This window comes from Equus przewalskii, unplaced genomic scaffold (assembly GCF_037783145.1).
Source record: "Equus przewalskii isolate Varuska unplaced genomic scaffold, EquPr2 contig_3336, whole genome shotgun sequence".
NCBI lineage: Eukaryota > Metazoa > Chordata > Mammalia > Perissodactyla > Equidae > Equus > Equus przewalskii.
This window is the reverse complement of record NW_027227474.1, coordinates 33,786-47,100: the sequence shown is the minus strand read 5'-3', so window position 1 is coordinate 47,100 and position 13,315 is coordinate 33,786. Positions and strand designations below refer to the sequence as shown.

Genomic DNA, 13,315 nt, shown 5'->3' with positions numbered 1-13,315 from the left:
TGTCATCATCATGCAATGGAATTATACAATCAGATTCAAGTCAGAAGATGAAAGAAAGCTTATAAAGGCAAAATTACCCCCAAAATTGTTTCATATGGCCAATTTATCTTCTGACTAGTTGTTGGAAAGGGGTCATGAAGAAGCTATTTCATTACAGCTTGTGGAATTTGACATAATGCCGATGATGGTGTTTAGTTCTGAAGGCTCTGAACTGGCTATTCACTTATCCCTGAACTCAATCCACTGGATATCCTGTAGTGATATTCCTTAACTAATAAAGAAAATTTCCTTCAGTCTTACTCCACAGATGCCACATTTATTTGCCACAACTTTTTTAAAGGCCACTTTGAAGTCTTTGTTCCTCAAACTGTAGATAACAGGGTTTAGCAATGGGGTGACCACGGTGTAGAAGACAGAAATGATCTTGTTGATTTCAGGTGACAGATGGGTATTGGGGAAAACATACATGGAGATCATGGAACCATAGTAGACAGTGACAACAAGCAAATGGGAGCCACATGTGGCAAAAGTCTTCATCCGGCCAGAGGCTGAAGGAATTCTCAATATGGAGGACACAATGAAAAGATAGGAAACAAGTGTAAGAAAAAAGCAAATGCACAGCACAGCAATTGACAGGATAAAGATGACCATCTCTGTGATATAAATGCTGGAACATGAGAGCGGCATGAGGGGAAGGAGGGCACAGAAGAAATGATTGATCTGATTGGGCCCACAGAAATCCAACTTGGAAATCATCAGGGAGGGCAAAAATCCTGTGCTGAACCCTGTCAACCAGGAGGTTGCCACCAACTTGCTGCACATCTCAGGACTCATCAGGAAAGTGTAGTGTAGTGGGCTGCAGATGGCCAGATATCGGTCATAGGCCATCATGGCCAGAAGAAAGCACTCAGTAGCCCCAAAGAACACAAAAAAGTAGAGCTGGGCCATACAGGCAGGGAAAGAGATGGACTGGCCCCAGGAAAGCAGGTTGGCTAGGAGAAGGGGCACAATGGTGAATGTATACCAGATCTACCAGAAAGGAGAGGTGTTTGAGGAACATGTACATAGGTGAGTGCAGTTGCTGGTCCTGGCTCACCACTACAATAATGACAACATTCCCTGTTACTGTGAGGAAGTAGATGAACAAGAAAATGGCAAAGAGGAGGGTCTGCCACTCAAGAAGGTCCTGGAATCCTAGCAGCTGAAACTCAGTGACAGTGGATATATTTTGGGGCTCCATTTCCTGTGCAGAGGGGAAACATTTTGGAAAAGCAGTATAAACAAGGAATAAAAATATGTGTAACAATTGATATTTGGAACTTCAGAAATAACTTTTTTAAATAGTTTGAATTTTTATGTACAGCATTTTGTAAGAACAAATGCATAATTTAATCTAACTTTTATAAAAATACATTTTCATATCACAAGCTGAATGTGAATATTAGATCTTGGAATGAATCTCTGCAAATTCCATTTGTAGGGTTCTCTGAAACCTGGAAAAAGTCTGAGATCCAAAGATATAGGCAAAAAGGACACTGATTGAAACCAAACTCAAACTGATAACAACAAAGTTTAAAAAAATTAAGGTGCATGTGGAAGGAAATTCCTTTCTTTTCTCACATGTGAGCTTTGTCTAAAAAAGAAGTCAGGAGGATAACCCGGTGGCACAGTGGTTAAGTTCACACGTTCCGGTTTGGCAGCCCAGGCTTCACTGGTTTGGATCCCAGGTGCGGATATGGCACCACATGGCAAGCCATGCTGACATAGGCATCCCACATGTAAAGTAGAGGAAGATGAGCATGGATGTTAGCTCAGGGCCAGCCTTCCCTAGCAGAAAGAGGAGGATTGGCAGTAGTTAGCTCAGGGCTAATCTTCCTCAAAAAAAAAGAATAAAAAAAATCTTGGGAAAATTGATACATTTTCCCCTCCCTCAGACAGTATTTGTAGATACTCTGTTGTGTATGTTGTGTGTGTGTGTTCATGAAGTCTTGTGCTGAGCTAATGTGTACCTCCATCTGTATCATTTCTTGCGCCATTGAATATCACACTCAGCCACAGTAACTGCTCCTTCCTGTACACATTCAACATGTCACCTTTCCCTCGCTTTCACTTGGTTCATTGTCAAACTGAGTTCTGATTAAATCCAACATCCACCTGCCATGCATGAGCTTCCATAAAATAACAGAGGTGAGAGGCAACACACAACTTTGCCACCTTAACATTCACAACCAATAAACTCCTATGTGTCCTTAGCACTGTGGGTTAACCATTCTACACGAACTTCACCTGTTTAATTTTCCATTCTCTTCAGTGAATATTTCACATATGTTTGTCTCTTTTAAAATGTCCAAAACTTCCTTGTCTATCTATACCATAAGCAAAAGACCTATTGTACTGAAAAAAGTACTGAAATCCTCTAATGGGAATACCAGATGCTCAGGACACTAAGTTCCCCACCTGCCACCTTCTGTTTCTGTGCGCCTGCTTCCTACACCTTCCTCTGAAGAAACAGTCTATGTCCAGGTTAAGGTAAATCCCTCCACACGTGCTTTGGGAGCTGCACTCTTCCAGTTAGTGGAAGGTATTGCAGGCATTACATCCTCTTACTCCCTGAATCAATAATGACCCCATCTCTGCTGCATCATTTCCTCAGCATGTCAACAGGCTGATGTTTCTATCCCTTTTAAATTAAAAGACAAAACAGAGAAGAAAATATGTCAATGCTACTCTGTTTTCCAAACACTGCTTGTATTTGTCTGTTCACTTTTACTCTTTTCCTTCATGATGGTGTCATCTCTCCCAGCTGCCTGGATCCCCATTTGAATGTGCTGCAGTCAGGGCTTTTCCCTTACTGCTACATCACAATCCTTCTACCGCAACATCACTCTCCATTTATCCATTCTCATTCCTATTCATCTTGATCTGTCTTCAGCATCACATAGTTGATCTCTCCTTCTTCTTGGATCTACTCTTGTCACTTTACATGCTTGACTATGTGCTCTGAGTTCAACTACAGCTCTGTCTTTTCATACTTTATCCATTTATTTTTCAAGCATCTCTGCATCTTCCAATTTGCTAATATATGACCTCAGGGATGAATACTTTTCAGTTCAGCCTCACTTCTCTGATGGTTTAAGCAGTCTCTTGACTTTAAATGCTGTCATTTGGCCCTCAACACCCAAATGTGTGCATCAAGCTTCAATATAAGCTTCACATAAACAACTAACCTATTTGAAATTCACACTCACATGTTGAATCAGCAACTGAAACTTAACGCAAATTAACCTTCATTCTTGCCTCACTCCGTGGTCACCCCTTAGTCAGTCTCCCCTACCTCCTTAATGATAACTCCATCCTCCCACTTGCTCAGGCTAGAAACCTTGAATTTGATTCTTTTCCTCTTAGACCCAACACCTAATTTCTCACCAAAATCACCTGGCTCCACTGAAAATATACTTGAAGCTGATCACCATTAACCACCAACATTGCACACTCTTTGGAAAAAGTGCCACATCTTCTCACCTGGAGGGTTCAATAATCTCCTTGCAATCCCTCTGTACCCACCTTCACTTTTTCTGTAAATAATAAAGCAACCAGTATAAACCTTTTAAAACAGAAGACAGAGCATGTCACTCCTCTGCTCAATCGCCACAGTGGTATCCAGCTTCATGGGTGTACTGGGAACACAACGTACCATGAATCCTTCCTGTTAAGTGAATAAAACAAAGTGATCAATTAGCTTATTTACACATCAAGAATGACTGTTGTGCTAATTTGTTGTTTTTGTTTTCATTCACTATTTTTGCTATTCTCTGTTTTCTCCTCTCATATTTGGGTAAAATCACTGGGAATATTATCTTCATTTGAACATAAAAAAATTCGTATTGAGTGAAAATAATATCTTTGCAAAATCCATGCAATTGTCATCAGAAACAGAATACTGGATGTTTCTTATATATATTAAACTGTGTGGTATGTGTTTTCTTAAAGCTTAAGACAGGGAAGAAAGGCCAAAACCTTCACAGTTTACCAGGTCCTCCTTGTTCTCTGCTGCCATTGCTTCTTCAATTTCTTTGTTACTTTTCTCTTTGGAGATTCTGCTCCCAGCACTCCAGCTTCCTTAGTACTCTTCAAACTACTCAAGACTTGACTCCTTTTCTACTCAACATACTCAGTGTCCTGGAATATTGTCCCTGAATATTTCCATATAGCTCGTTTCTCGTGTCCTTCTAGTGTGCTCACTTTTTCTATATATTTTATCTGACCACTCTACTGCCATTCTAGGAGCTTATGACACTGACTCAAGATACAAGTGTTGTGGGAAAAAAAAGATACAAGTGCTGTGTGTATCTTGGTTTGAAGACAGAATATTCCAACATTTATGACTCGAAGCCATTGAATGAACAACTAAAGGAAGCTAAAATATTATTTAATGATAATAGAGTAATCAGTTTTTTAAAGCTCAGTGTAATTAAGTTAATTCTAACACTTGAAATAATTATTATTAAGTGATTAGTATTTCAATAGGTGATGAGTTTCTCATTACTTAAAGTATCCCAGCAAAGACAGATGATTCACGAAGTTCAGTTGTCTTGTGGACTTGAATGTGCATTGCAGCAGGGACTTTGATCTTTTTGTTGATTGATTGGTTCAGAAAGAGGGAGATGTGATGGAGGATTTTGGAGACACACTAATGCTTAAAAATTATCTTAGCAAAGTAACAATTCTACTTTGGAATATGGTCTTTTTTTACTTCCTTATCTCATTTTCTGTAACTGTATTGCCATCGGACTCAATATAAATGACCAGTGAATAGATAAAAAATAATTTAAATGTTGTGAACAATGAAGGCCTAGTTTGGGAGACCACAGTGAAAGCAAAATGGCACTGTATTACACTAGACAAAGATTTCAGGGCATCTGGCTCAATCTCCTAGTCATCTAAACTACTGCCCACAATGAACATGCAAGTGCACAAGGCAACTGGACTTTGTTAATCACCACTCTTTACTTAAATACTTTCAGTAATGAAGAACTCACTACCTATTGAAATGCTGATTACTTAAATAGTGATTATTTTTAAGTGCTAGAATTGCGTTAATTACATTGAACTTAAGAAAAAAGAAAAATTCTGCCTCCCATAATGCTGAGTCCACTTCAGTATTAGAGAAACCACGTAACCTCACATCTAATTTTGTAACTTTCTTTGAAATTATGTGAAAATAAAATAACCAATAATGTTATTGTTCTTATATGCAATCTCGGCTAGAGTCAACTGAATGGCCTTTTGACTTCTGGAGAACTCTGTCTTGGTTACTTTTTAAGCTATTACTGTTTGAAATAACAGAAAATTTAGGCATGATCCTTTAGCTTGTTTTCATATAGATAGAGTGTCAGCAAAAGCTAAAATTGCCTTGCTAATGAGCAACAATTTAATGAAATCTGTGTAATTTTAGAATTCAACATCCACAACCACAACAACTAATACAACAAATTTTATGTCATCTGGCATTAAAACACAAACCATGTTGATTTCCTTCTGCAAACCTTGAGGCCTGTCTGCATGAGTCTCCCCTACCTGTCTATCTCCCCAGCATAGAAAGTCCTAAATCCTTCCTGCTCCAAGATCTGTCATGCCCTCTTCTAACCCAAATTTGGGCTGTGCTTTCTTGAGGTGAGTGGGGATTTGCCATCTTCTGCTGGGGTTCGATGCTGAGTGAAGCTGATTTCTCTTTTCAATGACTCTGGATTTCTTGGGGACCTGAACCTTCTGAGAATCCTGTTCCCAAGATATTCTTCTGTAATTTGCCAATCAAGTTAGTAAATAATGGAAACAATCTTCTGAGATTTGACTCTGCCCATTGAGGCTTAGATGTTGATAACACAAGCAGGATAGATGCAATTGTCATTTTCTTTTAGAAGTGTATTTTTTTATTGAAATTAAGATCAGTCTCAATAATGTTGAATTAAAAATTGAATCAAACAAAAGAGTCTTTGTCTAAAATGTAGCAAGCAGGACATTAGTGAATACCCTATCTTGAGGACTGAATGTATGACAGCTGCTTTTTGTTGAATGCCATTTCTCCATCACACTTTAATTATGGGTGTGGTTAAATAAAAAAAGGAGCATAATTCATAACTGAAAATTAATTCATGCAATGAAAACAATCTGTAAAAAACCTGATTCTAAGTGTGACTCTTTCAGTTTAACAAAGAAAATGCAATATCTGAATTGGTCTGAGAGGCTGCCATAACATGAATTTCAGAACATGAGTTGGAAAAGAAAAGTTTTCAACCCATCTTAAATATAGCAGGATCTTTTAAAGAACAAATCCAGTGTATGGAACCAAGTGTATGGAATTTCATTAAAACCTCCTTTATTGGTGTTTGATTTACTTGATATACATTTTTTCAAAATAATATGATTTATGTGTGTATTTTACAGAAAGCTTGGAAACAGAAAGAAAAATAAAACTATCAGTAAATTTGCTTCAATGTGATGCACATACATGGCTGTTTGATGGCTGTTTGTTCTTAACTCAATAACATAATCTTAATTAATATGCAGTAAATTATAGCCTAAAATAAGTTGGTATTGTTTTAAGTGAGAAACCACCATGAAATAAGATGCACAGCAAATGATCATAATTGAACATTCCTTAGGATACATTGTATATTGTGCTGTCAGAAGCCATGGTGCTTACGGGAAGTAAAAGAATACCGGAAAGAATGTCCAAGTTACTTAGGGGTGGAAATCATTGTACTCTTTCCCAGAGTTAGACACCGATATCTTGCCGTTCAAACATTTTTTGTGTGTCTCCCGTATGGGGTGGTGCAATATAGACTATTTTATAGCTTATAACTTGGCTTTTTTTACAGCTGAATTTATATAGCTTATGTCTCAGCTTTTTTTGCTGTTACTTTACAGCTAATTTCTATCATAGATCTTTTCTCTTGTTAAATTTTGAAAATAAACACCATTTATTGACTGCATTACAGTCCATTGTCTCATGTAAGCTCTTCATACCTGATCAAAAATCTAGATCTTACAATTCTTGCAAGTTTGCAGAAAGAAAACAAGAGGAACTATAAGGCCTGTAAAGAAGATTATATATCCACTTTCTCTGACAGCTGCAGAAATTAAATAATAGAACTTCCATACACATCAACCATAGCTGGATATATGGAGATGAGATGGTACCCAGGCCTACAAAGACCATAACTGCCTACACATGATGAAGAGCCAGCCAAAGAGCCCAGGGAGCATGAGCAACCTGGATACCCAGAACCTGGAAGTGTCAGGCTTCACAAGTTAGCCAGGCTACCCCGCAAGAGCAAGCTATGGCAGATAGGGTACACCAGGAAACTTCCTCTAATAGCCATGTGATGACAGGGATGTATGTTTCTTCTCTGAGGTAAGAAGATGCTACAGGAAAGATAGATAAATATCCTCTCTAAGGGTGAAGTTGCTAATGCTGATTAAAAACATATATAATGAAATACATAAATTACAAAACATTGTATACAGTTGTAAGTTTCATATGGTATCAATGACATAAACACTTAGAACCTTCAAATGCACCATAACGTGGTATTTTTTCAAATAGCCTTTTATCTCTCACAAACAGCATGACTTCTTAAAGAACAATATGCAAAATATTCTAAGAATATTCAATTATGGCCATTTGCTGTGTATTTTATTTCACAGTATAACAAAAATTTTGTTCTCATTTAAAACATTATAAATATATTTTTACAAAAATTTATTGCATATTAATTTACAGTTATGTTGTTGCATTAAAAATTAAGATCCATTTATGTGTATCACACCAGAACAATTCACAGATATTTTTAAATATTCAAACTTTCATTCAGAAATATTTTAAAATTCCTCTTTTGCATTTCACAGTAGAGTTAGCTTTCAAGTTTTCTTCATAGGCTTATGACTAATTTATTTATCAGTACTTAGAGAAATTTGAAATATTTAATTATTTGTCACAATTATATTATGGATTATTTGAAAAATAGAAATATTTAATGGTAATTTTAAGTCAAACCGAATGCTGGTAAAAGTCATTTCAATTTAAGAGAAGTGATAATATCTCATTGTAAGAACAGCCTAACTTCACTGTAAATGCAAAATAATGATTTTATTATAATAGAGCTTACAACTGTTAAACATTTCTTTAGTTGGAATCACAGTGTTTTGTGTTTCACATGCATTACTTTATCTTACCTGCACAAGAGCTCTACGTGTTGGGCATGAGCCTACAAATATGAAAGCTGAGACCTGGAAAGTAAATGATTCACTCAAGGTCACCTGGCTTAAGGTCACTGTGACAGCATCGGCTTCACCCAGAAGGTCTGGATATGGAGGCCAGACGCGTATATACGGTTCTTTCCTGCTGCTCTAGGCACAGAGAGTGGTAAAGACTTGCCCTACCAAATGTACGTGTTTACAAAATAATTAAGGGGAAGGAAGTATATTTAAATTGATGGAAGTCTCCCATGGTAAGCATGGGAACAGAGTGCATTACCTGCCTCCATCCTGAAGTGCAGTGCCTTCCATTTGAGGGCTTTGTTTGAGAAGCTCCTAGATAACGTGGCATAAGCTCAATGGAGAATATTGTAAGGTTCTAGAGTTATTCCAAGAGAAAGTAATGAAAAACAAGTGGGGACATCTCACCTGATTTAGAGAAGCTAAACATAGATGATTTTATGGGCAGAATTAAACAATTTTACAGTTCACAATTAAAGTAGAAATACTATTAATAAATGGAAGCTTTAGGAAAATATGTCTTGGTTCAATATAAAGAAGACATTCTAAAACTTATGTTTGATGTTGTTGAGACAGAGGGAAAATTATCACTTGGTTAGGTATTAGATAAGGAAATAATTATTTGATAGATAGGGTAGACTCCCAAGTGTTTTCAAACATTTAATTCTACGAGCTCATAGACAAAAGTTATAGTGAATTGACTTAGGGGCATACTTTTTTGACAAAATCTAAATTCAAATTTGTCAGTATAGATATCACCTGCAGAGGGACAGAGAGGAGAGGATTTTCAAGGGTGCATTAATCATAGTCTTTGCTTTCAAAGAAGAGTCACTACTATTCTCAAAACCCATTCTAATGCCTTATCATTGCTTACACTGGAGGGGACTTGATGTATGATGGATAGAGACAGAATTCTAATTCCAGCAATTTAAATGATGTCTAGAGTTACTTTCAAATATCTTATCTTTATTTTAATTTTCTCATAAAGAAAGAAGGAGGATTGGGCAGGCTCAGTGGTGGAGCATTTGAGTTCTCACACTCGGCTTCTGCGGTCCGGGGTTCACCGGTTTGGATCCCGGTTGTGGACCTGTCCACCACCTGTCAGGCCATGCTGTGGCAAGCATCCTACATATAAAGTTAAGGAAGATGGGCACAGATGTTAGCTCAGGGCCACTTTTCCTCGGCAAAATGAGAAGGATTAATGGCAGATGTTAGATCAGGTCTAAACTGTCTCAAAAAAATAAAAAGAAATAAAAAACAAGAAAGGAGGAAGATAATCCAAATATTATATCTCATTGTTTGCTGCATTGTCTATGTATTTATACAATGTGGTGGGGCCATTATAAGGCATGCTTTCTATTACCTTTGCAATAGTGACTGATGATACTGTATTTTTTAGAATTTTTTAATGTCCTTGGCAAACTTTGGCAAGGTAGGTCTTTATAACTTAAAATCTCTCTCTACAATTAAGTAACTGAACAATGCTGGTGAGGTAATCGAAACAACCAGCCACAGAAGATAAATAACCAATCTAGGAATCCATAATTATTCTTCCTCAGACAGCCTCCTCTTGAATACAGCAGATAATTTGTGATTATCTTCATAAATCTCCTGGCACATAATTAGAAGGAAAATCTTTACTTCTGAACATCTCCATGTTGAATGCACAGTGGAGATAAGGAAACATCAGAATAATTAGCACCTGAGCACGATTGAACTGTGTATGTCTCCAAAGATTTGCAATTTCTTTCTCTCAAGAGCATTATGTGATTGGGGTGTGAAGGGTTTGGACAAACATTTCTTGAGTACATATTAGATGCCAGACTCTCCAAGGACAATATCTCACATAAGCTTGATGAGGGACTCATCTCACTCATAAGAACATAGTCCGACAGGCTCACATAGGTCACCAGCTTCACATAAGTGGTATATCAGAGCATAAGTGTTTGAATAGAGATCTCTGTCAGCTTCAAATCTGTTTTTCTTTCACCAGAATGCACTTTTTTCAGGGCAATTCTAGGAATTGCAGGTTCTGTATTAACAAAATCAAGCTCAAAGAGGCAGCAGAGAAAATGAGTATATGTTTATACAAGGGATGTCAGGTTTCAGATGCTACTGGAGTAATGCAGGAGCTAGCAAGAGAAACAAATGAGGAAGAGATCTAATACCTGGATTGAAAAGAATTCCCACCAGCAAAGCGATGAGATTGAGTCTGAGGGTGATGGAGTGGTAAGGAAAGCCCACCTCAGCAGGGCTGGGGAGGGTGTTGGATGTGGCACCTGTGACTGATACCATCACGTTCATCTGGGAAGATCTGCTTTTCAGCAAATTTTACATAATTTTTTATTTAAAAAGTTTTATTTATAATGAACTCAGTTTTACCATATTAACTTCTTTACTTATAAACTTTGGAAACGTTCATTTCTAAAACAAAATAAGGCTAAACTTTCTAATTATTTATATAGTGCTTTGCCTCGTGCTGTTTGCATTCCTAAGAAACCCTCTTCAAATATCATCATGGATTCTTCCTGATTTGCCTCCCAACCCACCACTAATTAGTACAATAACTATGTCCCTTCTCTTCCTTTAAATCTTATAGAGAGCAGAAAAAAAAATCCCCTTGTATGACATTTTTGTTCCTCCTTATGCTACAGTGGTGTGTTTGTAGAAGACCTTTGAATTCATAGACCTTCTTAGCATGAACATGCATACTAGCACTGAGTGCCAATGCAAATTTTTGTACAAAATTGATTTACAACAATAGCACAATATGAAACACTGGATTCCATACTATGCCCTTCATTGTGGATGTGTGAAAGTCTATTTACATGGTGAAAAGACTCTGTGCCTTTATTCTATGAATTTTACAAAGAATAGAGGTAGAATTATTGTTGAGATATTGCTGGCAAACTCATTGGAGACCCTGTTATAGGCCTTGCTTGGAAGAGTGGCCAGAAGGGTCTAGAATACCTGTTTTTATATTTATCAGATATAATAATGGTATCTCTGAAAATGCAGTTGAGTTTGGGCTGCCTCTAAAAGTTTGCAGAAAACCCCACAACATTGCTGTCTCATTTTCCCCCATGCCCTCAGCCACATTACAGCACCCCTGGGGCTCTGCAAAGCCTCTATTCAGCGACCTGTAGGGCTTTAACCCCCAAACCAATGGGAAAGACAACAGCATGGCCTAGAAATTACATCCAGTGGTGATCATTGAAAATCTGTCATTGATACCCATTACCTATGAATAAAAATCTAAACATTTTTGAGTAGCATGTAAAATTGATGACTATCTGTTCTTGCCCCAATCACAATCTAAGCAGGAGCCACTTCAAACTTTGGGAAGTTCCAAGACACAAATATTTTTTCATCCTCTTCTGGATTTTGTGTGTGCTGTTTGCTCTGACTGAATTCTGTTAAAACTATGGAGGCAAGCTGGCAATCCACTACTGGGAATGTAATCTTGTACAATTGGTATGGAAAACAGTATGGAGGTTTCTCAAAAAATTAAAAATACAAACACTGTCTGATCCAGCTAATCCACTACTGGGGATTTATCCAAAGAACATGAAATTAATAATTCAAAAATGCTTACATACCACAATATTCATCACAGAATTGTTCATCATAGCCAAGATGTGGAAGCAACCGAAGTGCCCATCAATGGACGAAAAGATAAAGAAGATGTGGTATATACATACAATGGAATACTACTCAGCCATAAAAGAGGAAAAAATCATCCCATTTGTGACAACATGAATGGACCTTGAGGGTATTATGTTAATCAAAATGAGTCAGACAATTTCAAACACCATATGATTTCAATCATATGGAGAAGATAAACACATGGATAAGGAGAACAGACCAATGGTTACCAGAGGAAAAGGTGGTGAGGGGAGGGTGAAAGTAGTAAAGGGGCACATATATATAGTGATGGATAAAAACTAGACTATTGATGGTGAACAAGATGCAGTGTATACAGAAACTGAAATATAATAGTGTCCACCTGAAATTTACACAATGTTATAAGCCAATATAACTTCAATAAAATAATTTTTTAAACTTTTTAATGTTTATTGAGTTAATGAGAAGTTACAATCTTGTGAAATTTCAGTTGTACATTATTGTTTGTCAGTCGTGTTGTATGTGAACCCCTTTACCCTTTGTGCCCACCCCTCACCCCACCTTTCCCCTGGTAGCCACAAATCTGTTCTCTTGGTGTACATTTTTTAAATCCTCATATAAGTGCAGTCATACAGAGACTCTCCTTCTCTATCTGGCTTATTTCACTTAACATGATTCCCTAAAGGTCCATCCATGTTGTTGCAAATGGGAGGATTTGATTCTTTTTTATGGCTGAGTAGTATTCCATTGTATATATATATACCACATCTTCTTCATCCAATCATCTCTTGATGGGAACTTAGGTTGCTTCCACGTCTTGGCTATTGTAAATGACGCTGCAATGAACATTGGGGTGCATAGGACTTTTGGAATTGCTGACTTTAAGTTTTTTACATAGATACCAGTAGTGGGATTCCTGATTCGTATGGTAGTTCTATTTTTAATCTTTTGAGGAATCTCCATACTGTTTTCCACAGTGGCTGCACCGGTTTGCCTTCCCAGCAGCAGTGTATGAGGGTTCCTTTTTCTCCACAACCTCTCCAACATTTGCTACAATTAGTTTTAGATATTTTTGTCATTCTAATGGGTGTAAGGTGATATTTAGTGCAGTTTTGATTTGCATTTCCCTGATGATCAGAGATGATGAACATCTTTTCATGTGCCCATTGTCCATCTGGATATCTTCTTTGGAGAAATGTGTGTTCATGTCTCCTGCCCATTTTTTGATCGGGTTGTTTGATTTTTTTGTTGTTGAGTTGTGTGAGCTCTTTATATATTATGAATATTAAGCCTTTGTCAGATGTATGACTTGAAAATATTTTTTCCCAGTTAGTGGGTTGTTTTTTTGTTTCAATCCTGTTTTCATTTGCCTTGAAGAAACACTTTAGTCTGATGAAGTCCCATTTGTTTATTT

General features: G+C 37.2%; 1 protein-coding gene across 1 annotated transcript; it reads right to left on the bottom strand.

The window, feature by feature from the left end:
• Positions 1–267: 267 nt before the first annotated feature.
• LOC103544268 (olfactory receptor 11L1-like) lies at positions 268–1,240 on the bottom strand. The gene is given in 2 exon segments (XM_008511107.2): positions 268–1,029; positions 1,031–1,240. Coding segments are annotated over 2 exon segments (972 nt in total).
• Between the last annotated feature and the right edge of the window lie 12,075 nt (positions 1,241–13,315).